We start from the raw sequence: 25,529 nt of genomic DNA, 5'->3' as shown, positions 1-25,529 counted from the left end.
TTTTTTTTTTTTTTTCCCCCTTTTTTTTTTTTTTTTTTTTTTTTTTAGGTAGGCAACGGGATCCCAGAAGACTGGCAGTTTGTTAACTACAGCTGAGTCGTCGTAAGTGTGCTTAATTTGAGTGAAGCTTATTTGCAGACAGTTTAGGAAATAAATCTGGGAAACCATTTGTGATTCTTTGTAGTCGACTTTGAGGAAGAAAATGGCTATATTGTAGATTTATTTTATTCTTTTATTGTAGAAGTAATACATGCTTCCTGAAAAAAAACGCAGAAAATGCAAGAACACAAAAAACAATCCCTGCAATCCTACCCCCTGAATCTTCCCATTGTGTTCTTTTTGGTGTACTATCTTCCTAGATTTCTTTTCGGATGGATGGATGGATGGATGGATGGATGGGTAGGTGGATGGATGGGTGGGTGGATGGATGGATGGCTAGGATGGCAAATACACAATGTAAGTATTAAAATGAAAATTAAATTATGCTAGTCATCTTTCTTTCAATCATGAAACAATATATATGAAGGAAAATTTTCCATGTTCACTAATTTAGACAGGCATCTTTGTTTTTAATGTCTGTGTGGTATTTTATAGGCTTGTGGAACCACGATTTATAAAACCAATCCTCTATTAATGGGCATTTAAATTGTTTCAGTTTTGTGAGTCTTTAAACAGTGCAAAAAAAAAAATCCTTACCCACATACATTTGTTGAGTGGTCCTATAATTCTATTTGTGTAAAATTCTAAAAGGAGATTTAAAAGTATTCGGTTACCAAGTTTTCTATACACAGGGCAAAACTGGTTTCTTTCTGTATCATTCTCTTTTATTCATGACTATTTGGAAAAATATTGTTAACTTGTTTTAATTAGAGTTATGGTTACCAATGAGTTTGAGTACTTTTTTCATGCATTTGTTGGAATTTTCATTCTTTTTGTGGGAATCACCTGTTTATAACCTTTGTCTATGGTCTTTTGAGTATTTATTTTACTGATTCGTAAGAGCTACTTGCGCATCACAGCAATTAACCTATCGTTTTTCTCACTCATGTTTCTTTCATTGTGATCTGCGAGTGTGTGTTTTAACCAAACAAAAAAGATAAATATTTATATCATCAGGCTGAACCATTAGTTAAGTGATTTGGGGCTGTAATGTGCTTCTTGGAAAGGACTTCCCACCCAGAGATTGTGTTCTGTGTAATATTCATCTTAATTTTCTTCCACTGCTTTTGTGGTTTTATTCTTCTACTTGATGTACTGTCTCCCCTACCTAAGGTTTATCCTAGCACAAGCTAGCAAGTAGATTAATTTAACTTTTTTCTAAAACGTCCCGCCAGTTATTTCAACACCATTTGGGTTCACTCAAATTTTTGCCAGGCAGCTGATGATGAAAAGGAAACACTGAATATTTAAATGTATCTTTGACAACGTCAATAAATGAAAACTCTTTTGTTTTAATAGAGGTCTCCTGGGAGAATCAATCTGTCAAAACTTCCAAAAGGGAGTGCCTTCACAGCCCAGTTTCATCTGAAGATGTCTGGGAAAACTACTCCCTAGAAGGAATTGAGAAGACCTTCTGCCAGGAGGTAAGAGTGTCTCCCTAGTGCCTGCGTTCTCTACGGTACGGACATAGGAGGTCGATAGTTGAGGAAAAGCCTTCGGTCTGGACATTACTTCTAAATGTTGTTTTGATCCTACCCCCACCTCCCTGGACCCTGAGGCCACCTCCAGCTAGTCGTGACAGTTCGTTGGTAATAGTACTGGAATGAGAGGCTGATTCCCAAGTCCCCCCTTCATGCTACTCACATACTAAATCTGGTAAGAGACATCAAGACTCCTGTAAGGACGCAAGACATCTTTACAGAGTAAAATAAAGGAAACCTTGAGTACATGAAGGTCTTTTTTGGTTCTTGGATGGGAAGATTCAAAATTAATGTCTGCTCTCCCTCTATCTAGATGGATATATATATATATTTTTTTTCTTTTGAAAAGTTATAATAGAGGACCACATAACAATATACCACATAAAATATAAAGGTATGATAATTAAGACTGTATGGCACTGGCCCAACAATCTGACATTCAAATTGATTTAAGACGGTAGTTGGGTAATGGAATTTAACATATGATATCAGGCATTCCATTTTTTTTTTTAATGCTTTTTAAAAATTTATTTCTGAGAGAGAGAGAGAGAGAGACAGCATGAGCAGGGGAGGGTCAGAGAGAGAGGGAGACACAGCTCTGAGCTGTCAGCACAGTGCGGGGCTAGAACCCACGAGCTGTGAGATCATGACCTGAGCTGAAGTTGGATGCTTAACTGACTGAGTCACCCAGGTTCCCTGATATCAGGCATTCCAATAAAGCGTGGTAGGGATGGGCAGTGGCTCATTCAGTAGTTATTATTGGAATAATTCACTAGCCAGCCATTGAGGGGGAAAAGTTTGTAACCTGCCATCCTTCACACCAAAAGAAATTCTATATGAATCAACTATTTAAATTTAAAAATACTGTGGGTGAAAATTTTTAATCTTGAAGTTGCAACTACCTTTTAAACATGATGTAAAGCCCAAAAGCCATAAAAAAAAAAAGAAACTGATACATTTGATTACATTAAAATGAAAAGCTATTGTACAGCAAAACATGGCGCGCGTGCCATGTAAACCATAGACAAATAACAACTGTTGCTAAGGGGCGTTGAGCTTTGAAAAATGAACACAAAAGTTTCGGTAGAAAAATGTCCACAAGGAAAAAATGAACAGAAGCCAGTGTTGATCAAGGTGTTAGAGAAGTGAGTCTGTTAATACTGTGTTGGTAAATTAGTAAGGCTTTGTTTTCTCTCATTGTGGTTAATAAATTTATTGTTTTCATAAAACAGAACCATTACAAAATACATTAGTGTTACAAAAAAAGTAAGCAATTCTGAAAAGTACCAAGAAGAAAGTATAAATTATTCAAAATCCACCGCCCAGAAATAATCAAAGGCAACAACATTTGGTGAACATAATTCTCGGCCCGGCTCTATTCATATACATAGAAAGATGGTTGTCTCGGTGGGTGAGTGGGTGGCTACACAGATAGAAATAATTTTATAAGAAGAGAATCATGCTTTTTTTTTTTTTTTTTTTTACAAATAAGAGGTATTTAATGTAAATGTCTTTGAATTTACCAGAAGCAAAGGAGACATCGCCACCCTCTCCAACCTCATAATTAATCCTTTTGTGGGGCTGCCTGGGTGCAAGGCGGCGTCCTAAGCGCCCCAAGCTCTGTGAGCCAGGCCCTGTTATCATCCCTGCCTCAACTTGAGGAAACCGAGGCACGGAGAGGTTTAATGACGGGTTCAGAGCTCCCCTGCCAGGAAGGCCTGGGGCCAAGTATAAAGCCACGTCCTTGCTGGCAGTGCTGCCTTCAAATGACGCCGAAGACATTTCTGCACTTTGGATAAATAGTTCTTTACCACAGGATATACGAGGTCCCAAAAGGGACTTTGAGACGAGAGGAGAGACTAAGAAAGCCATTAAGAGTTGCAGAAATTACGGTGTTTTTGAAGGATCTTTCGATCGCAGGCAGTACAGGCAGGCTCTCGCTTCCTGTGTTCCTTCCCACCTCACAAGTCTCGTTGTTTCTATTTTGTTCTTAGCCAGAGTTTACAATAATATTTACATTCTATTTCGGTCCTAGAATTCCCCTAGTTGTTTGGCCTTTCTTGCGTACTTACGTGGGTTTAACGCACATGGCTATACTCTGGCGTTTACCGTGGTTAATCCCTTTCCAAGTTCATTATTTTGATTTATTTTCTGGCTGGCTGGATTTCATAGTCAAGTAATTTTCTTAAGAAAGGCTCATGGGGGCTTTACTCCCTTTGTTTTTTCATATTTGAGACTATCTGCCTCTTACTTTTCCACTAGAACAACTTGGCTGGGTATAATTCTTTCATCTTGCTTTCTTTTCTTCAAGATGTGTTAAGCACGGTGCTGTTGTCCTCTGGCATTGGGTGCTCTTGTTTTCATAAGTTTAGTTATTTATTTCAACAGAGAGAGAGTGTGTGTGAGCAGGGGAGGGGCAGAGAGAAAGGGAGGGAATCTCGTGCAGCCTCCACCAGCACAGAGCCCGATGAGGGGCTGGAACTCACAACCGTGAGATCATGACCTGAGCTGAAGTCAAGAGTTGGATGCTCAACTGACTGAGCCACCCAGGCGCCCCTGGCCTTGGGTGTCCTGAAGAAGCCTAAGTTCACTGATTTTTTCCCCCTTACCTGGATGCCTAAAGTATATATAGTTTTTAAATCCTTGAAATTAAAAAGCAAAACTAAGCCATACTGGCATGGAGCATTTTGTTAAAGGTTTCCAGAACACAGCATGTGCTTTTGATGTACAGATTCAGCCCCTTGTTTTCAGAAAACTCCTCCTGTGTCACTAAAATCTTCTCCCGCCCTCTGTCCCTCTGTGTTCCCGGCATCTCTCCTTCCTTCGGTGTTACTCCCAGTTACCGTCACATTGGACCATCTTTGTCCTTGACAGCTGCCGCCTTCTCCCAACTTGCCTTCAGCCTTGTGTCTTTTTCCTCTGCCTTCGTTCAATCTTTCAAGCCATTCCTTTATTATTAATTTTAATTCAGACTTGCGTCTTATGCTGCTGTTTCTAATTTGTTTATTAGGTCCTGTAATGATAATTATTTTTGTTTTCAATTTTCCTAGCATTGCAGTATCCCTTCTCTTTCATTGTTTTATCATTGTTTAATGCTTTTTATTTATTATTGAGACAGAGAGAAACAGAGCATGAGTGGGGGAGGGGTAGAGAGAGAGGGAGACACAGAATCCGAAACAGGCTCCAGGCTCTGAGCTGTCAGGATAGATCCCAACGCGGGACTTGAACCCACAAACCACGAGATAGTGACCTGAGCAGAAATCGGACGCTTAACTGACTGAACCACCCAGGCACCGCCCCCCCCCCCGCCATTGTTTTATCATCTTGACTTGAAGCTTTCTTAAAATAAATTCATAGACTTAGCTTCTTTTTATGGCATGAAACCTTTGTAGGTGATCGATCATGTGTCTATATTTTTTTTGTATTATGTTTCCTTATAGACTGGGTTCTTTGTCTTTTGCCTGATCTATCTTCCTTCCTTCCTTCCTTCCTTCCTTCCTTCCTTCCTTCCTTCCTTCCTTCCTTCTACCCTTCCTTCCCTCCTGCCTTTCTTTCCATATTTCTATAATTACAAAACCATTTATTCATCTGTCTTATACTTAGGATGAGATTTACCCTGTTCCTTTTTTTTTTTAAGTTTATTTATTTATTTTGAGAGAGAGCGAGCAAGCAGTTGAGAAGGAAAGGGGCAGAGAGAAGGAGAGAGAGGATCTCAAGCAGGCTTCGCACTGTCAGTGCAGAGCCTGACGCGGGGCTCGAACACACAAACTTCAAGCTCATGACCTGAGCCGAAATCAGCTGAACCGAAATCAAGAGTCAGACGCTCAACCGACTGAGCCACCCAGGCGCCCCTCCCCTATTCTCGATAGAGCTGTATTATTATTCTCACTGCTCTACAGTTTTCCATCATCTGCATATACACAAATTATACGTTCTCTTACAGATGGACATTTAGATTGCTTCCTGGCTGGTGCTGACCCCATGATGCCACTGTAAGTGGTGATATACGTATCTTTTGGAGCACGGGTACAAACATCTCTTTAGCAATTACACTTAGGAGTGGGATTATTTGCTAGGTTGTAGGGGACACACTCCTCAGCTTTAATTGGCAGTATCAAATTATTATTATTTTTGTTATCTATGTACTCTAGCTGTTCAGTTTCCCTCCACAGTGGAATGAGCTTTTTGCATAACTTTCTAGAGTTATATGTGTATATAATATTCAATCCACACTATATTCTTTTCTTTCTTTTTTTTTTTTTTTTTTGAGAGAGAGAGAGGGTACAGTGAAAGGGAGAGAGAGAGAAGGAATGAGAGAAGCAGAGCTCACCCATAGTGGGGCTCGAACTCACAAACCATGAGATTATGACCTGAGCTGAAGTCAGATGCTTAACTCACTGCGACAGCCAGGCGCCTGGCAGTTTCAAATTGTCTTTCAAAATATCAATTTACACTCCCACCGGAAGCCTGTGAGAAAGAATTCTTGTCATTCTACCTACTCAGCAATGCTTAATGTTATTAGATATTAACGCTTTTACAGTCTGATGCAGTTAGAATGACCTCTGAGCTATGATTTTAATCTCTGTATACCTTTCTGCTGATGTGTCAAAGCTTTTGACATTTTACAACCTTTCTTTCAAACATTTTTGGCAAAGGGGCATCTGGGTGGCTCAGTCGGTTAAGCGTCCAACTTTGGCTCAGGTCATGATTTCATGGCTTGTGGATTCGAGCCCCTCACTGGGCTCTGTGCTGACAGCTCAGAGCCTGGAGCCTGCTTCAGATTCTGGGTCTCCCTCTCTCTCTGCCCCTCCCCCACTTTCACACTGTCTCTCTCTGTCTCCCAAAAATAAATAAACGCTAAAAAATTTATAAACAAATAAAAGCATACTGTAAATATGTATTAGTTGATACAGAAAACCAGTTTGTGATATTTTGTCAAATAAAAAAAAAAAACATCTGTCAAATCTGAATATATAGCCATGATCCCAATTTTGTAAAGTAGTATGTGTATATGATAATTTTGAGAGTTTCTGGAACACTATGTAAAAGAAATTGGATAGAGAGACTTCCAAGTATCTTTATGTCCTTTTTACTTTGCTGAATTGCTTGCATTTTTTTCCTTTTATAAACAGTAAGCGTGAAAATTCCTTAAAGGTTTATACATGTCACCAAGATACTGTTTCTGTTTCACACCCTGCTTTTTTCCTAAAAGCTCTTGATTATGTCAGAAACTCTCTCCTGAAAAAAAATCTCATTGGAGGGGTGCCTGCATGGCTCAGTCAGTTAAGTGACTGACTTTGGCTCAGGTCATGATCTTACAGCTTGTGGGTTTGAGTCCCACATCGGGCTCTGTGCTGACAGCTCAGAGGCTGGAGCCTGCTTCAGATTCTGTCTCTCCCTCTCTCTCTGCCCCTCCCCAACGTGTGCTCTGTGTCTGTGTCTGTCTCTCTCTCAAAAATAAATAAACATTTAAAAAATTTTTTTTAAATCTCATTGGAGACCAATGTCATTAAGATATTAGAAGCGGATCTCATTAATCTAGTAAATAAACGGAGACTATACTCCACCTCTGGCTCTGGCTTCTCTCTGTGAACCCACCTCCCCCAGAAGAGATAGGGGCAAATGTAGGCACATTTTGGGTTAGTTCTGTGCAACTTCCTAAGAAGTCTAGGCCCTGCGATTCTCCAAATATTTTTAAAGACTTTCCTGTTAGATTTCTGATGTTCCTGTGCAAGCTATGGAAATGTGCATGAATCTGCTTCTTATTCCTTTAGTGGCTGGAGACTTTTGTACATATATTTCCATGTTCCAGCAGGTTTTATTTTGTTTCTGTTTTTGTTCTAAGAAAGTCATCTTATACCCCAAGTTGATGGTAATTTTGCTTCTCACTGAAGTTAGGAAAAACCAAATTCAGACAAAGCGGAGAGGGTTGGAAATATTGGAGAATATTGTTACTACTCAATAACAAACAGCAGGAAAAACCTTTGGAATAAAACCAATCTTCATAGTATTTTTATGAGTCATATAAAAATCAGTGGTTAACCCACTCTACTGATTTTAGAAGTCCCATAAAGCAAAGCCCATTCACCCTGATTCTTTGTGATTCCTCACTAAAAAAAAAGAAAGAAATGCACCATGTGTACTCTGTCAGTGCAATCTTTATATTAGTGATTTTCTTTACTCTAAAAAACTACTTCTGTTTTTAATAAAATGTTGCCGCCTTTCTTGTTTGATTGGCCTGATTTAATCAAGAGAAGCCTAGCATGGGCTCGCGGTAGGAAAGGCTTGAAAGTATATTAAGAAAAATGCATCAAACTGGCAGAGCCACCGAATACTTTTAGCTCTGAAATTTGAGATGGATCTATTATATGTGCTGTTCTTCCCAGAGAAACTTGTCTACCCTGTCAGTTGAGTAGCAGTGACTGGGGATAGCGTTCTGTAGCGAGCTCATCAATTAAACATTTAAAGTTCCGTACATGCCATCGTAACCTTTTTGATCAGTTTTTGGAGGGGGAACATGTGACGAGGTCTTGGTAAAAATAAGCTGGTGGAATAACGCTGTGAACTGGATTTCTGTGAATGCAACGCTCGAATTTTTATTCCCTGCAGCTTTCCAAGTCCTATGGAAAGGTTGAAAAAGCCCTGAGTGCAGGGGACCCCTCTCAAACTGGCTATGTGTCTTTGAATTACCTAAAGATCGTCTTTGACACCTTTGTATACCGATTACCGAGGAGGACTTTTATCCAGTTAATGAAGAGGTAAGAGTTCCATTGTTTCCTTGACACTCCTCCCTCCCCGCCCTGCCGCAAAACGTCAGCCAGGAGAATACAGCACAGCTTCATTTATTTTTTATCAATGTCTCCTACTTTTTTTTTTTTTAGTGAAAATTTCAAACACATGCAAAAGTAAGGAGAATAATATAATGAAGCCACTAGTGTACTCAGCTTCAGCATTCAACTCATGGTCAATCATTTATCTTCTTGCCCATTTTTCCTTAACCCCAGATATTTTTGAAACAAATACCAGACATCATCTTTCATTGAAAAGATCTCACTATGTCTTTCTAAAAGATAAGAAGTCTTAAAATTTTTTTTAATGTTTTCTTTTTGAGAGAGGGAGAGAGTATGAGCGGGAAGGGGCAGAAAGAGAGGGAACCATAGAATCTGAAACGAGCTCCAGGCTCTGAGCTGTTAGCACAGTGCCTGACGTGGGGCTCAAACTCACAAACCATGGGATCATAACCTGAGCCAAAGTCAGACGCTGAACCAACTGAGCCACCCAGGCACCCCAAGAAGTCTTTTTAAGACCATGGTGGAAATACTGGTTTCACACCTAATTAGAATTATCAGTAATAGTAATCAATATCCAGCCAGGGTTCAAAATCCAGATTTTCTTTTACAGTTTGAGTCAGGATCCAAATGACGTCTGTACATTACAAAAGATTGATTTGCCACAGTTCTTTTTTTGATCTGCAGGGTCTCTGTCCATTTGTTAATTTGTTCCCTTACGACGCATTTGTAGACGTCTGGATTGTTTATTACGTGGAATTTCTTGCAACCGACATCTGACTGATCTACAGTGACATTTAACACATTCTCCTGTCTCCCTCTCCCAGCCTGCCCTGTCCCTAAATGGACAGACATACAGATAAATGTTCATTTGTTCCAGCAAGAATACTTCACAGGTCGTGGCAAGCCTATGTGGACTGGTTGTCTCTCTTTTCGTGGTGTTAGCAGCCGTGGTTGAAAGCACTTCTACCCACGAATTCACGGATTATAAGGCAGTGATATTTCACATCTATCCTTTCTTCTTTTATTGGTTGGAGTTCTTCTGTAATGAAAGCTTTCCCTCTTCAACTACTTGGTGACAGTGAGACACAGTCTAAGAAAGGCACAATGTCCTTGGTCCTTTCCCTTCACTTACTACCTTCCAAAATAATGAATTGTTTCCTTAGCATTCTCCATAAGTGAGCTATGAGTGGTTTTTCTTAAGTTATCACAAACTCACAAATGTAAACATATTTGATGTGTTTCAAGTCACCACTCGTCTCACAGCTACTCAGTCTGTTCCATCTTGGCCAGTGGGACCTCCTCAGTTGGCTCCTGAGACCTGTCGGTGTGACCCTGATCGTTCCTGATAGCTCTCTTCCTTTCTGATATGACAACATGCTGCTGGCTCTTCTGGGACCTCTCTTGCTCCCAACCTGGAATCAGCCATTTCTCTAAGGACCAGGATAATTGGTGGACACCTCGAGAGACCAGAAAGGAGAGTTAAGAGAGAAGAAGGGAAAAATAGAATTAAGCGAGGCCAGCTAGATCCCTTCTCCACAGCCTCCTCTTTCCTTCTCGGAGATGATCCCCGTGAATTGCCACCACGGCTTCTAGAGTAAAAGGCAAGGTTTGGCCCTAGGAGTGAGTATCTCCATGGCTCAGAAGACAGCTGTTTTTTTCTGCGTGTCCATGGTGACAATTTATAGGAATTGCTTCATTGAATAACTAAAGTCACATAGTAATTTCTTTTTATTTCATTTTCAAAATTACACAAGTCATAATTTAATAGCCATAATAAAAATAAAAAGCAAAAAGTCACAATCCACCTTCTATAACAGATTTACTGTGTTCATGTTTCCACAATCCCTTCACCTGTATCTGCATAATATATAATTTTTACGTGTTTGTAATGAAAGTACTTCTATAGTTTTACATCGTGCTTTTCAAATAGGAATACCTAGTATAGACACTCATCCTATTGGGTTCATAGTCTTCCAACTTATAATTTTAATGGATGCATATTGAGTCCCTTTCTCTGCCAGACATTGTGGGAGGTGCTAAGAATGCAGAAATAAATAACAAATAGCCCCACAGCAGTGGGGCTCACCAGCGGAATGGCAGCTATGAAGACCACAGTGGGCGTGCAGAGTATACTTGTCAGGATGCTAAGGGCAGCCAGAGTCCGCACTGTTGTGACAACATGTTCTGACCAGGGACCCAGGGATTTCTGACTCGTGCCCTCTGTCATGTTCACCCAGAATTCCCAGTAGAACTGGGAACAAGGGAACAACAGCGAGGTGAATACCCAAGTACTGATATTTTGAATTTTTTGTAATGTTCAGTATTCATTTTTGAGAGACAGAGACAGAGTGTGAGTGGGGGAGGAGCAGAGGGAGGGAGACACAGAATCTGAAGCAGGCTCTAGGCTCTGAGCTGTCAGCACAGAGCCCAATGTGGGGCTTGAACCCACGAACTGTGAGATCATGACCTGAGCTGAAGTCGGACGCTTAACCAACTGAGCCCCCCAGGCGCCCCCAAGTTCTGATATTTTGAATTATAAATTAGGTTTGTTTTCTGGTGCACATATCTGCCAGTAAGGGTTTGCTCTGTGTTCCTGATCACGTGTTCCCTTTATAATTATGTAGTAACCTTTCTATCCCTGATACTGGCTTTCATGGTCTATCTTATCTGATACTAAAATACCCGTAACAGTTTTCTTTGGATTAGTATTTGTCTAATACTATACTAATACGGTATATCTTTACTCCCTCTTTTCTTGTCACTCTTTATATTTTAAGTGTGTTTCTTGTAAAACAGCATATCTGTATTTTAAAAATTCCAAAATGTACATCTTGGCCTCTTTAGCAGGAAACGTAGCCTGTTTCCATTTATTGTGACGAGCATGGATTTTTTTCCCCCTCTACCACCGTATTGTTAACCGTCTCTGATTTCTCGGCTCTGTCTTTTTCTTTCTCTCCTCCATCATGTTTGGCTCTGTCTGACTTTTCCTTCTCATACTTTTTTTCTATTTCTATCTCATACTTTTATTTCTATTACCCGTACATTTTTAACACGTGTTCTCGACTTATAAAGCCTAAAGTTCACAGTAGTTCTACCATCCTGAATAAAATGAGCAGCTTCAACTTACATGTTACCAATGGCCAGTGTTTTGATGTAGCCTTGTTTTGACAATACCCGAATTAGTCATTACTGTTGTATTTTTTATACATTCATGTTTGTTCAGGTTTTCCCATGTTTACCAGTCTGTTTGCCATCACTGCCTCTTAAATCTCACCCCTCTTTCAGAATTCAATTTCCCAAAGTATATCCTGTAGCCATCCTTAAGTGAGGCGCTGTGAGTGGTGGTTTCAGTCTTGTTTTCGAAAATGTCTATTTTCCACTTATTCTTTAATGAAGATTTCGCAGGGAATACAGTCCTTGTCTGAGAGCTATTCTCTCCTAGTGCTCCGGAGGCGTTCTTCCCGGTCCTCCGGCCTCCAGTGTTGCTGTTGAGAGTCTGCTGTCTAATTACCAGTACTTTCTAGGTGATCTGTTTTTCCTCCTTTCTGGTTGCCTTCAAGATTTTCCCTCTATTTTGTGTTGCTTTACAGTTTCCCCATGGTGCACCTTGCTACGAGATGTCTGTTTATTTAACCTTCCCAGCCACATGCTGTCTCACGGTGAGGATTAGTACTTTTCATGAATTCTAGAACATTCGCAGCGGCTATTCTTTGAATATTGTCTCTACCCCATTCTCACTGGTCTTTTCTTCTCAAAGTCTTATTACATGTTCGTTGAATCTCCTCCTTCTCTTTTACCCTCGTCTCCTAGACAATCTGTCTGGGCTCCATTCTGACTCTTTCCCCAGAATCTATTTTGGTTCACTCACTCTCTGACGTGCCAGTTCTCCTGGTCTCGCATTGCCCAGGCCCCCTGTGCCCCACTGGGCAGGAAACTCCAGCCTCCTAGCTCCAGCATGAGATCCCAAGGCTTCCTGTTGCACAGGCTGCTCTGTCCAGGTCTCATGCACTCCCCGGGCTCTCGTGGTGACAGCTCACATTCCCACTGCACCACAGTCTGTTCCCTCGTCTGTTCCCTCCACACCTCTAGCACCTGTGCATTTCCCTTTCTTGTTTTCAGCTTCCGCCATATGTTTCAAAATAATTTCGGTGATATATGTATTCTAGCAGTTATTGCCATATTTGATGTGTTTATGGATGTATTTCTGTGATTAGACCAGGAAGTTTGGGGAGAGATCCATGGTGTTGTTGGAAATCTTACCTTAATGGGTTCATGCTGGCTGGGAAGTCAGAAAAGTCTCCAGAGAGTTAACAGAACTGAATGGGAGCTTTGAGAAGTTAAGAGGAGCTTCCCACGTGAGCAGCCTGAGAAAGACCTTCCATCTGGAGGAAGCAAGCGACACGGCACAGGGGCTGTTGGATGGGGTCATGATCACTTGTTAGGGCTCCTTAAATATATGAATGTTTTGAATCATTTTACTGCATTTGAGTCTTTAGTTTCTTTTTAGTTTTGCCTATGTTTGTTCATTTGCTCAGCCAGCCCACAGATTGTTCTGGAGCCTGTACTGTCTAACCCTGCCCTGTCCTAGACACTAGGGCCTCATTGGAGAGAAGGATATGACCCCTGTCCTCAGAGAATGTTACCTGCTGGTGGGGAAGATGGCATGCACAGACATACCCATCATGAAAGGAAGGGCGCAGGGTGACAGGGCTGTAGTGAGGGTGATAGGGAGGATCACGGGCCCTCTGGACGGGCTCTGGAAGGGCCTCTCTGCAAAGATGAGATTTAAACAAAGACCTGAGACACCTGGAGGGGAGCGCTGGGAAGGGCTTCCCGCGGGCAGTGGTCTGGGGCCTGGCAGGGGTCAGCTCGCAGGAGGGAGCGGGAAGTGAGGTAGAGGGCAGGCAAGGGCCTGGGCAGGGACTGGGGCCATGGTCGTTGCTGAGGGGGTCAAGGACAGGCTTTGAGTCAGATTTGAGGCCAGAGCGTGAATACTTTGGTGCATTTCTATGAGGATTGCCAATCGCTCTCTGAAAAGATAGTAGTGATTTATATTGCCGTCAACATCGTGTGAGTGTTCTAGTTTCATATTCTTCCCAGCATTGAATATTAACGTTGTTTTAAAATATTGATAGCTTAAGAGGTATAAAATGGTGCCTCATTATTGTTTTAATTTATGTTTCTTGGAGCGATATGGAGCACGGACATTTCCACAAGCCTGTGCGCGGAGCATATGTCCCCTGACGTGAATTCGCCTCACGTCCTGATTGGTTAATGTCCCCACTGATGGTTTTGTAAGTCCATTTTATCATCTTTTTGTTTAACAATTTTTTTATAATTAATTAATTATTAAGAGAGAACCCTTTTCTGTCATAAACAGAATATTTTCTTATAGCTGTTTTTCCCAGCTTGTGGCTTCCCTTTCACGTACGTGCTACCTCCTTCTTTAGAAGTTTACATTTTAACATAATCAAATACATTAATCTTCTTTTGGGATGGCTTCTGTTTCTTAATCTATAAATTCATCATTCTTACCCAGCCTTGAGAAAAACACTTTCGACTCCGCTTGTTTTTCTTATTCTTTGAAGACAAAACACTTTAATCCATCTTGATATAAGGTGGGTATCCAAATTAAAAAATTTTCCCCCCAAATAGATCATCTATTTTACTACAGACAATTGTTAAATAATTCTTTCCCCATTGTTTTTAATGTCTGCTTTGTCAGACATTCGGTTTTCTCCATAATTTGGTTTAATGTGTCCCAGTGTGTTCTATCAGCCTAGCTTTCTCTTGTACATGGACGTTTCCATACAGTGCTCTGTATACACTGACCCATGAGACCGCCCTTTCATTTTCTGTTTTACCTTTAGAAAGGACACTGGGTTCCCTGCACTGTCACAGTTATTTCTTGAATTTAGACAGTGACTGTTGAGGACTTATCAGTCATTATGTCACCTCCTAGGAAGAAAGAATCTGCCGGATTCTACCACGAAAGCATTGGCCCTCACGAAGCAGCCTCTAGAGGTGGGACTGGGAACCTGCAGCAAGTGACACTGTTTACTTCCCATGATAAGTCCATGATTGGGTTGGGCCAATTCTGTATGACTTTCATATCTAAAACATGACTGCAGAATTCACTTAAAAACCGTGGACACACATCTTCACAGCAGCACTATTTGTAATTGCCCCAAACTGGAACCAGCCCAGTTGTCCTTGAGCAGGTGGTTGGATAAGTCAGCTGGTGCACCTGAACAGCAGCAGATTTCTCAGCAATAGGGAGGAATGAGCTATCGATGCATACATACAACATGGACACATCTGTAAGACACGCAAAAGGAGCCAGTCCCAAAGGTCGCTGCTCTAGGATTCTGTCTCGGTGACAGAATTGTGGGAAACGCAAGACTATAGGATCTGAGAAGAGGTGGGTGGTTTCCAGGACTCAAGGTGAGGGAGGCCTGACTGCAGAAGGGCAGCTGAGGGAGGTTGTGGGCTGATGGGGCCGCTCTCGGTGCGCCGGTGGTTATGTGAATCCATACGTGTGTCAAAACTCCTTAAAGTCTACACCAAAGGAAAAAGTCCATTTTAGTGCATTTTAATTTGCAAAATGAAAATTTTATTTTATTTTTTCCTTAAATAGTTTACTGTCAAGTTGGTTTCCATATAACACCCAGTGCTCATCCCAACAAGTGCCCTCCTCCGTGCTCATCACCCCGCTTCCTCTCCCCCTACTCCCATCAGCCCTTGGTTTGTTCTCGGCATTCAAGAGTCTCTTATGGTTTGCCTCCCTCTCTCTCCCCAACTATTTTTCCCCTTCTTCTCCCGCTGTGTCCTCTGTTAACTTCCTCCTAATCCACCTATACGTGCAAACATATGGTATTTGTCCTTCTCTGCCTGACTTATTTCGCTCAGCATAACACCCTCAAGGTCCATCCATGTTGCTACACATGGCCAGATTTCATTCTTTCTCATTGCCATGTAGTATTCCATTGTGTAGATAAACCACATCTTCTTGATCCATTCGTCCGTTGATGGACACTTAGGCTCTTTCCATGTTTTGGCTATTGTTGAGAGTGCTGCTATGAACATTGGGGTACATGTGCTCCTATGCATCAGCATTTCTGTATCCCTTGGGTAAATTCCTAGCAGTGCTATTGCTGGGTCATAGGGGAGTTCTATTGTTAGTTTCCTGAGGAACCTCCACACTGTTTTCCAGAGGGGCTGTACCAGTTTACATTCCCACCAACAGTGTAGGAGGGTGCCCGTTTCTCCACATCCTCGCCAGCATCTAGAGTTCTCTGATTTGCTCATTTTAGCCACTCTGAGCTGTGTGACGTGGTATCTCAGTGTGGTTTTGATTTGTATTTCCCTGATGATGAGGTTTTAGGGCCAGGGAGCTGTACCATACCCTACTGTGGCTTCTTAATCTGGAACTGCACCTGTCAGGGGCCAGGCAGAAAGCAGATGGACATGAGTTCATTGAGGATCCTTTACCCTTCTGAGGACAGGATGAAATGAAATCCATAGATGGGGAAGCATTGATCTCTGCTAGGCCTGAGGGGGCAGGAGAGGGAGCAGTTTCTGAAAGGAGTGAGATGGATGGCTCAAGGAGAGGTCACCTGAGTGCTGGAAAGGTCTAAGGCCGAAGAATGTGGCCACGGGCACACTGCAGCCCAGCAAGGGAGGGGGCTGGGGGAATAACTACCCGCTTTCTCCCTCCTCTTGCCTTCCAGTCTCCTGTGGTGCCTCCCACAGGCCAATGCATCTGAAAGCCAGGGGCACCAGGCGCCAGTCAAAGCACTCCCCACCCCCGGGGAGGGGCATGCAGAGTAGAGAAGGGTGGGGAATGGATCTGGATGGTCAGAGGAAGAATATCCAGTGCCATCTACCATTCTGAGCCTCAGCAGACTTTCAGGGATAAAAAAAAAAAAAAAACCACCCTAAAAACCCTTGTCCTCTGTAGGGATGAAAATCTTGTATCGCCAAAGCAGGAGCTACTCAAAGTCCCGCCTCCTACCTGCAATTTAAATGTTAGCTACTGTCAGTGCTTTTTACATAAGGCCGTGGAGGAGGGGGGATAGGAAAACACAAACAACATACAAAAGAGCCTCTCACATGACTGTAACTGGTCATGAGATCTGAGTTGATCATTACAGTGTCCTCCTTCCATCGTCCATTCTCTGCGCGCCCCCCCCGCCCCCGCCCTTTCTCTGCCAACACCTTTGCTGGACAGTGCTGCTCACCTGCCGGGGGACCCAACCTTCATTTCAGAGGATCTCAGTCCTTCGTGGTCATCTCTCTATTGGGCTTCCTCAGCCGACTTACAGCATGGAATGAGTTCCGTAGAACAGCCTCCTAACCCCTGGGGATTTCTTCTCAGCTGACTCTGTAGTTGAATCAGCAAGGTACCAACTGTTCTCTCGAGTCCGTTCTGGCGATGGGTTTTGTGGCAAAAGACAAGTGTATTCTGTGGAGCTGAGGTTGTCGTCACTCCCACCACCACCATCAGATGAATCCCTTAGTCAAACTCTGGTGTGCGGGACATCACGGTGATGGATAAAGCATTCTGGGGGTCCACGGATGATTGTGGTGGCAGAAGGATTTCGGGCAGGGAAGGCAAATTTGTATCTGGGATACGTATGGAGACAAATCACTGTTCCCTCCATGATTAAAGGGGCCCAATGTAATCTTCGCCAGGTGACTGGAAAGCCCACCTGGAGAAAGGGGGCATAGGAGGGCTCTGCGCTGGCTTGGCCGTCGTTGGCAAGCTGCGTACTTAGCTGAGCAGTAGCCAGCTCAGCTTTAGTGATGAGAAGTCCGTATTTTCAGACCAATGCACAGCCCCTGTTCCTGTCTCCATGAGCACTTTACAGTTGCCTGGGCAAAGCGACTGAGTGTCACCTGCCGGAACAGGTCAACTTTCCTCCTAATAATCCATGTGGATCCCCCCCAGTGGGGCACTTACATGGGCCATAAATACCTTTACAAGCTGTGCTACTTTCCTGTGATGAGTCAACAATTTATACTACAGCCTGGGCCTTCTGCATCTGCTTTTTCTTACTCGACGCCCTGCTGGATTAGCCAAGAACAGCAGAGCAGAGCAGAACAGCAGGACAAAGTTGTCTCCAAGATCCAGAAGTACCCTTCAAGGATATGAGTTTCTTTTTGTGACGGGTGGCAAAAGGCTTATCAGCTGGTCTTTTGCTTTAGAGGGTCTATCCCAGCATGCCTCAGACATCTCGGTCCCTAGAAATTTTACCAGAATGGTGGACCCTTAAAATTCCTCGGGGTTTATCTTCTCCCCCTTTCTGAGGCCTCTGGGGTGTTTGTTATTTCCTCCTTAGTAGGTCCAGTTAATATAATATCAGCACGCAATGGGCCAGTGTGGTGACTATAGCACATCATAAGTTGGTAAATATCCATAGGGCCCCCTGGGCAAGACTTGACCAGAGTTCCTTCACATTATATTATGGCAGGAAGCAGGTGAATTGACATAGCCCCGAGATAAGATTGAAGGTTTTCTGATCTCCCTGCCATGTAAGGGGAAACTGTTGAAAAGGGAATTGAAAAATTAGCATTTGATATGTCCATCGCCACATACCAGCTGCCAGGGGCTGTGTCGATTTGCATGTGTGATTGGCATCATCACTTGATGAAATTTGCAATCATCCACAGTCATCTTCAAATATCCACAGATCTTTTGCATTAGGACACAGTGATTGGGATGGCATATGGTAGAAGTCAACCTCTTGCCCCCATCTTTTATTCTTCGATGCCCCCTAGGGAAGTGGTATACTTTTTAAACTCTCTGCTAAAGAGTTGGGTCTTCCACTTGGTCCTTCCTACCATCATAGCCCCGTATTTCATGGATCAAAGAACAAATGTGGGGATGTGCAGTGACTAAGAATATTTATTTCCATTATGTATTCTGAGTCTAGAGAAGTAACTGCAGAGTGGGTCTGTCACCTTCCTGGACCCACTATGACATGGACTTGGGCTTCCTCTCTCCTCCATAGCCTCCACTCTGACCAGAAGACCATGCTGGCATTTTGGTTCTCCATAGATTATCATTAGTTCAGAGCCACTATCTAATAACCCTGAGTGGTCTAGGTATTTTCTTTCCCTTAATGTGTAGTCATTTTGGTAAAGGGCTGAAGGATCTTCTGGGCAGGGTTTGAAGGAAGATTCTCTTGACCCTCTGGGCAAGGTTTAAAGGAAAATTCTCACTATATACATATGGCTGTATTGCAGAATTCTTCCTCAAAGGTATCCCATGAATTGGTTTTGGTCTGTGACCTGGGGAAGAGGTCATGAATTCCCACTTTAATGACTCAAGTCAGCCTTCTGTCCATCAGATCTAGAATTTTCTGTGTGTTCTGTAAATATCAGGCAGCACCTTAGTCTTTCCTAAGGACCTATGCTCAGTAAGCTAGTGCCAGAAATCCTGTGGCCTGAAACACCCTAATGATGCCCTGGCTTACTGTGGTAAGTACTCCCAAGGTGTAGCTACCGAGGAAAGTTGCCCAGCCCCCAACTCTGAGGACAGCTCCTAGCTGTGAATATGTTAACTCAATGTCACGAATATCCATGAGGGGAACATGTGGGATTTCCCACACTTGCTTCGTTTGCAGAATGGGGCCACCCTACGTGCTTGTAGTCACACTGTGGTGGCCTCCTCCGTGCTCCACTGCTGCTCGTCCACTGCAGGCCCTCGCTTCCTCTCTCCCAGACCGATCGATGGTTCTGAATTTGATATGATGGCACAAGGAGTGGGGCGATAGGCAGTGCAGTGTGACATGTGTCACCAGTGATGTGTTGTTTACTACTAACAAAGTTAAAATATGCAAGTGACTTTGTTTTCCGGTAAAGTACAGTGGTTGTCGCTGAGCTAACCCCATCTGCAGTTCCTTGCATGCCCTTGTCGTTGAAGAGAGACAGGGGCAGGTCACAGCTACCGTTAGAACATGCCGTACCTTGGCAGGGTGTGTGCATGCGCCCAACTCACACTGAGCTGGTGAGACGAACGAATCGTTGTGGGAACCGAGGAGAGAGTGTGCACTTCTGGCTGGTGAGCAGGGAGGCGGAGTGAGGGCATTTGTCCAGGACACTGGCAGCAGGAGTGTGGATTGGGACTTGGCAAGCCCCTGGCTATGATTTCCTTTCATGCACAAGACAGTTCGAGCCTGTATCTCATGTACTTTTCCTGGTCCAGCACCCCCTCCCTCCTCCAGAGTTTTATTACCTGGGTCGGTTTATTCTGTGGTCTGTTTCTCTTCCGTGACCTGTAAATCTTGACCCTATAGCTATTGTTCTCTCTGTGGCCTCTGGTGGGGCCCCCACAATCTCCCTTCAAAAGGTCTTTAGAAATGCAGTGTTGGTGGGTTTGGGAAAGAGGATGCAAAAGTCACTGAAAGTGCTTTCTTCTACCAACACGTATTGTATCAGAAATAAACTGATTATCAATCGTGGTGAATGGGGCAGACCTACGCCAGATGAGGCAATCAGGGAAGACTTCTTGGGGACATGGAAGATGAGCCCTTTCTGAAAGCATCAAGCATGAGGAAAGGAAGTCTGCTGCGTTGGGCACATTCAGAGCACATCTGTCACACAGTGTTTGTTGTGAGAGGAAGAGCATTCCAGGCCAGCGGAACCATGCGGAGGCCTTCATGGAATGGGAACTTGACATATTTGAAGATGAGAGGAAGGGGAACAGATTAGGGGACAGAAATCAAGAGTTTAATTCTAGGGGTGCCTGTCGGTTAATTGTTATTGTTTAACTGAGCAATAACAATTAGAACTGTTGGGGTCTGCAACAACACGGGTGAATCTTTAAAACATGGTAAATGACGAAAGTACTCAAGCACCAACAAGTACATACTGTATGATTATTCCATTTATGAGAACTCCTAGGAAAGCCAGAACTAGAGTGACAATGACAGCGATCACTGGTTGCTGGAGCTGAGGGTCAGAGGAGGGGTTTGTTCCAAAGGCCGAGAATAGAATTTTAGGGTCGTGAGGGGTGGGTATTCTGTAATACTGACTGTGGCAGTTGTTAGATAAATACATACAATTGCTAAACTCATTAAACTATACACTTAAGAATGAATTTTATTTTATGCAACTTATACTGGGGTGAAAGAAAACATTTTTAAAACACTGAAGATTGTCAAAGGACATGAACGAATCCCTCACAGGGAAAGTACATAAAACTTTTAAATGTGAAAAACACGCAAGCGCCATAGCAGTCAAGGACCCACAAATCAAAACAGCAGCGAAGACTCTGCCTTCGCCTATCAGACTCGCAAGGATCTAGAAATGGCAGTGCCGAAGGCTGGCAAAAAGCCTCTCACAGACCTCCCTCGTAAGAATAAATGAACACCTTTCTGAAGTGCATTTGAGCAATGTATAACATAAACTTTTGACGTGGGGGTTAACAAAACACGCTGCAGCCATTAAACATAATTTCAAAGGGTTTTTAATGACATAAAAAATGCTCCTGATACAAAACTGTGTGAGAAAACAGACCATAATTGATACCTCATATGATGTCAATGGTGTTGAGTATGCATGGAGTGTGTGTGCATGTGCGCACAGAGAAATTCTGGAAGGAAATATACTAAAGTATTAGTAGCGGTTATCTCAGGCTGTTACATTTATGAGTAATTTATGTCTTTTCTTCATGGTTTCCCCTATTTTCCAGTTGGAGACTGTACACCTTTTATAATCAACACGAATAAACACATGAATGAAACAGTTTTCAATAAATCAGCATAAATTTTGCCACAGATCACATGAGTAGCCATTATCCAAAGTCACAAAGAGATAGCCATGTTTTTTCATTCTTAAAAAATGTCCCAGTGGCTCTTTTTTTTTTTTTTTTTTTGGCTTAGGCAGTACTGCCTCTGGATTTCTTTTTTAATGTTTTTATTTATTTTAAGAGAGAGAGAGAAAGAGAGCAAGCAGGGGAAGGGGCAGAGGTGGGGGATGAGAGAGAATCTCAAGCAGGCTCTGCACTGTCAGTGCAGAGCCCAACACAGGGCTTGATCTCACAAACCATGAAACCATGATCTGAGCCGAAATCAAAAGTCAGATACTTAACTGACTCAGTATTTGTTTACCATAATTTGTTAATCCTCTCACCAATTAACAGACATTTGGGTTGTTTTCAGTTTGGGGTCATTATGAAAGATACTTCTCTGAACATTTCCATACAGTTCTTTGCATGAATACGTGTTTTCATTTCTCTTGAGTAAATACCTAGTAGTAAACTTGCTGGATTGTATGATGAGTGTATGTTTACATTTATAAGACGCTGTCAAACTGTTTTCCAAAGTAACTGTACCATTTTTTGTAATTCCATCAGTGACATCTAAGAATTCCAGTTGCTTGACATTCTCATTAATGCTTAGTATTGCCAGTCTTCTTACTTTTACCCATTCTAGTGGTGTGTAAAGGTATCTCATTCTGCTTTAAAAAATTTTTAATGTTTATTTTTGAGAAAGAGAGATAGAGCATGAGTGGGGGGAGAGGCAGAGAGGGAGACACAGAATCCAAAGCAGGCTCCAGACTCTGAGCCCAACGCGGGGCTCAAACTCAGGAACAGTGAGATCATGACCTATGCCGAAGTCAGCTGCTTAACCAACTGAGCCACCCAGGCGCCCCTCATTCTGCTCTTAATTTGCATTTTCCTGATGACTAATGATGTTGAGCCTATTTTCATATGATTATTGGCCATTCGTATATATTCTTTTAAAAAGTATATGTACAGGGGCACCTGGGTGTCTCAGTCGGTTAAGCGTCCGACATTGGCTCAGGTCATGATCTCACGGTTCGTGGGTTTAAGCCCCACATCGGGCTCTGTGCTGACAGCTAGCTCAGAGGCTGGAGCCTGCTTTGGATTCTGGGTCTCCCTCTCTCTCTGACCCTCCCCTGCTCACACTGTGTGTGTGTGTGTCTCTCTCAGAAATAAATAAAAACATTAAAAAATTTTTTTAAATAAAAAATAAAAAGTATATGAACAAATCTTTTGTATGCTTTATTGGGTTATTTATTTCCCTATTATTGATTTGCAAGTGTTCTTTATATATTCTAGATATGAAGGGGTTTTTTTGTTAGCTACATATTTTCACATATTTTCTCAGTGTGGCTTGCTTTTCTCTTAACTTTGTATTTTGAAGTACAAAAGTTTTTAATTTTGATTAAGCCTGTTTTATCTATTTAAAAATTTGTTATGGGTACTTTTTAGGGGAGGTCCATTTCTAGATAATTTTTATGTATGGTGTGAGGTAAGAGTGAAGGTTCATTTTGTTATTGTCCAGATATCCAGTTGTTCCATGATTATTTGTTGGAAAGGCTATTATGAATTACTTTGCACCTTTGTTGGAAACCAATTGACTATATTAGTGTAAGTAGGTTTCTGGACTCTAGTCTCTTCCATTAATCTATAGGATTATTCTCACATCAATACCACACTGTCTTGTTTACTGTAGCTAAATGGTATAGCCTTGAAATTAAGTGATGCAGTTCCTCCAGACTTGTTCTTCTCTTTCACAATTGTTTGACTATTCTAGAGTCTTTGCTTTTTAGAATCAGTTTGACAATACATTTAAGAAAATTCCTGCTAGGATTTTAGTTGCAAATACATTGGGGAGAATTGCCACTTTAACCATATTCAGTTTTCTACTTCATGGACATGATATATCTTTCCATTTATTTAGGTGTTTAATTTTCCTAGGCAAGATTTTGTTGTTTATAATGCTCAAAGTTTACACATATTATATTTATTCCTAAGTATTTTTATTCAATTGTAAATGAATTTTTAAATTTTAATTTTCCAACTATTTACGGCCAATAATGAGAAATACAGTGATTTTTGTGTATTTACTTAGAACACTGTGATCTTACTAAATCCACTGATTAATTAGTTCAACTATCTTTACTGTATATTTTCTAGTGTTTCTGAGTACAGTCATGTTGCCTGCAAATAAAAGCAAGCTTACATCTTCCTTTGCAATCTGTATGCCTTTTATTTCTTTTTCTTGCTTTATTCTACTAGGTAGGACATTAAGTACAATGCTGAGCTGAAATGGCAAAATTGGACATCTTCCCCTTGTTCTGATCTGATCTTAATTAGAAAGAAAGTATTCCATCTTGTACCATAGTGTGATGTTAGCCATAGGTTTCCTCTAGATGCCCTTTATTAGGTTAAGAGAGTTCCTTTATACTCCTTTTTGGCTGAAAATTTTTTATCATATGTGTTGAATTTTGTAAAATGATTTTTCTACATCTATTCTGATAGTATGTAATTTTCCTCCATTATTCTATGAACATACTGAATCACGTTGATCAACTTTAAAATGTTAAGCCAATTTACATCCTGGGATTAAACCCCACTTGGTCATAATATATAGTACCCTTTTTATATACTTAAATTTATTTACTAAAATTTTGTTTAAAAATTTTTGCATCATTTTTCATGAGTGACATTTGTCTAAAGTGGCCCTTTCTTGTAAAATATTTCTCTTAGTTTGGGATCAGATTAACATTGGAAAATCTGTTTAGAAATATTTTCTTCCTCTCTACTTTCTGGCCAGCATTATTTCTTTTTCTTAAATGTTTGATATAATTCACATGAGAAGCCATTTAGACCTGAAGTATTCTTTTTAGGAATGTTTTAAATTAAAAAGAATTTTATTTTATTTATTAAAATTTTTTAATGTTTTTTATTTATTTCTGAGAGAAAGAAACAGTGTGAGCAGAGGAAGGTCAGAAAGAGAGGGAGACACGGAATCTGAAGCAGGCTCCAGGCTCTGAGCTAGCTGTCAGCACAGAGCTCTATGCGGGGCTCGAACCCAAGAACCGCGAGATCATGACCTGAGCCAAAGCCGGACGCTTAATGGAGTGAGCCACCCAGGCACCCCTATAAAGAATTTTAATAGAGAATTATTTAAATTCTCTATTTCTTCTTGGGTAATTTTTGGTAATTTGTGTTTTCAACATATTCCATTTCATCTTGTCATAAAGGTATTTATAATAGTCCTTCATTATCCTTTTTATACATATCCTTTTATTTCAGAAGTTTTACATTTATATAATTATTGTGAAGATAGTACAGAGAATTTTCATATGCCCCACACTCAGTTTCCCCTGTTATTAACATCTTACATTAGTATGGTAGACTTTTCACAATTAATGAACTAATATTGATATATTATTTGTTAACTAGTTAGTGTGTACTTTATTTATATTTCCTCAGTTTTCCCCTAATATCCTTTTTCTGTTCCAGGATATCATGTAGGATACCCTATTACATTTAGTAGTCATGTGCTCTTAGGCTCCTCTTGGTTCAACTTTCCTTGTTTTTTAACAATGTTGCCAGTTTTGAGGATTATTGGTCAGATATTTTAGAGAATGTCCCTCAGTTGGGATTTGGCTGATTAGACTGGGATTATGTGTTTTTGGAAGGAAGATCACAGGGGTAAAGTACCGTTGAGGTTGACCTTGTCATGTGGTTTAAGGTAATGTGCTTTTTTTAGTCAACCTATCTGTGTCTTTATATTAAATGTGCCTTTTTTTGTGACAGCATAAATTTGGGTCTTTTTTGAAAAAAATCCAATTGAAGTGTTTGGTCCATTAATATTTAAAGTAATTATTGATATATTTGGATTTGGATCTCCCTTTATTTGTTTTTTTTTGTTTTTTATTTTCTCTTTTCCTTCAGCCTTCTTCTCAGATATTTGTTTTTTTTTTTTTCAGATATTTGGAATAAAGATTAGTTGGCTATACATTTTTGGGTCCAATTCTGAGTTCTCTATTCTATTCCATTGGTCTATGTATCTGTTTTTGTGCCAATACCATTCTGTCTTGATGATTACAGCTTTGTAGTAGAGGCTAAAGTCTGGGATTGTGATGCCTCCTGTTTTGGTTTTCTTCTTCAGTATTACTTTGGCTAATCAATGTGTAGATTGCTTTGGGTAGTAATGACATTTTAACAATATTTATTTTTCTGATCCATGAGCATGGAATGTTTTTCCATTTCTTTGTGTCTTCTTCAATTTCATTCGTAAGTTTTCTATAGTTTTCATCATATAGATCTCTTATA

General features: G+C 41.3%; 1 protein-coding gene across 9 annotated transcripts in view; it reads left to right on the top strand.

Moving 5' to 3' along the window:
• The window catches only part of EFCAB6 (EF-hand calcium binding domain 6), a 239,973-nt gene that overhangs the window by 81,236 nt on the left and 133,208 nt on the right, over window positions 1-25,529 (top strand). For all 9 annotated transcript variants that reach the window (XM_077757996.1, XM_077757994.1, XM_077757995.1 and 6 more), the window contains 2 exons: window positions 1,459-1,583; window positions 8,250-8,398. In XM_077757996.1, coding sequence (XP_077614122.1) covers window positions 1,459-1,583; window positions 8,250-8,398 — 274 coding nt within the window. The remainder of the gene's footprint in view (window positions 1-1,458; window positions 1,584-8,249; window positions 8,399-25,529) is intronic.

Source organism: Crocuta crocuta, unplaced genomic scaffold (genome assembly GCF_008692635.1).
Source record: "Crocuta crocuta isolate KB4526 unplaced genomic scaffold, BGI_CrCroc_1.0 scaffold143, whole genome shotgun sequence".
Taxonomy (NCBI): Eukaryota; Metazoa; Chordata; class Mammalia; order Carnivora; family Hyaenidae; genus Crocuta; species Crocuta crocuta.
The sequence above is the reverse complement of the archived record's forward strand: the minus strand, read 5'-3'. Positions and strand labels throughout refer to the sequence as shown.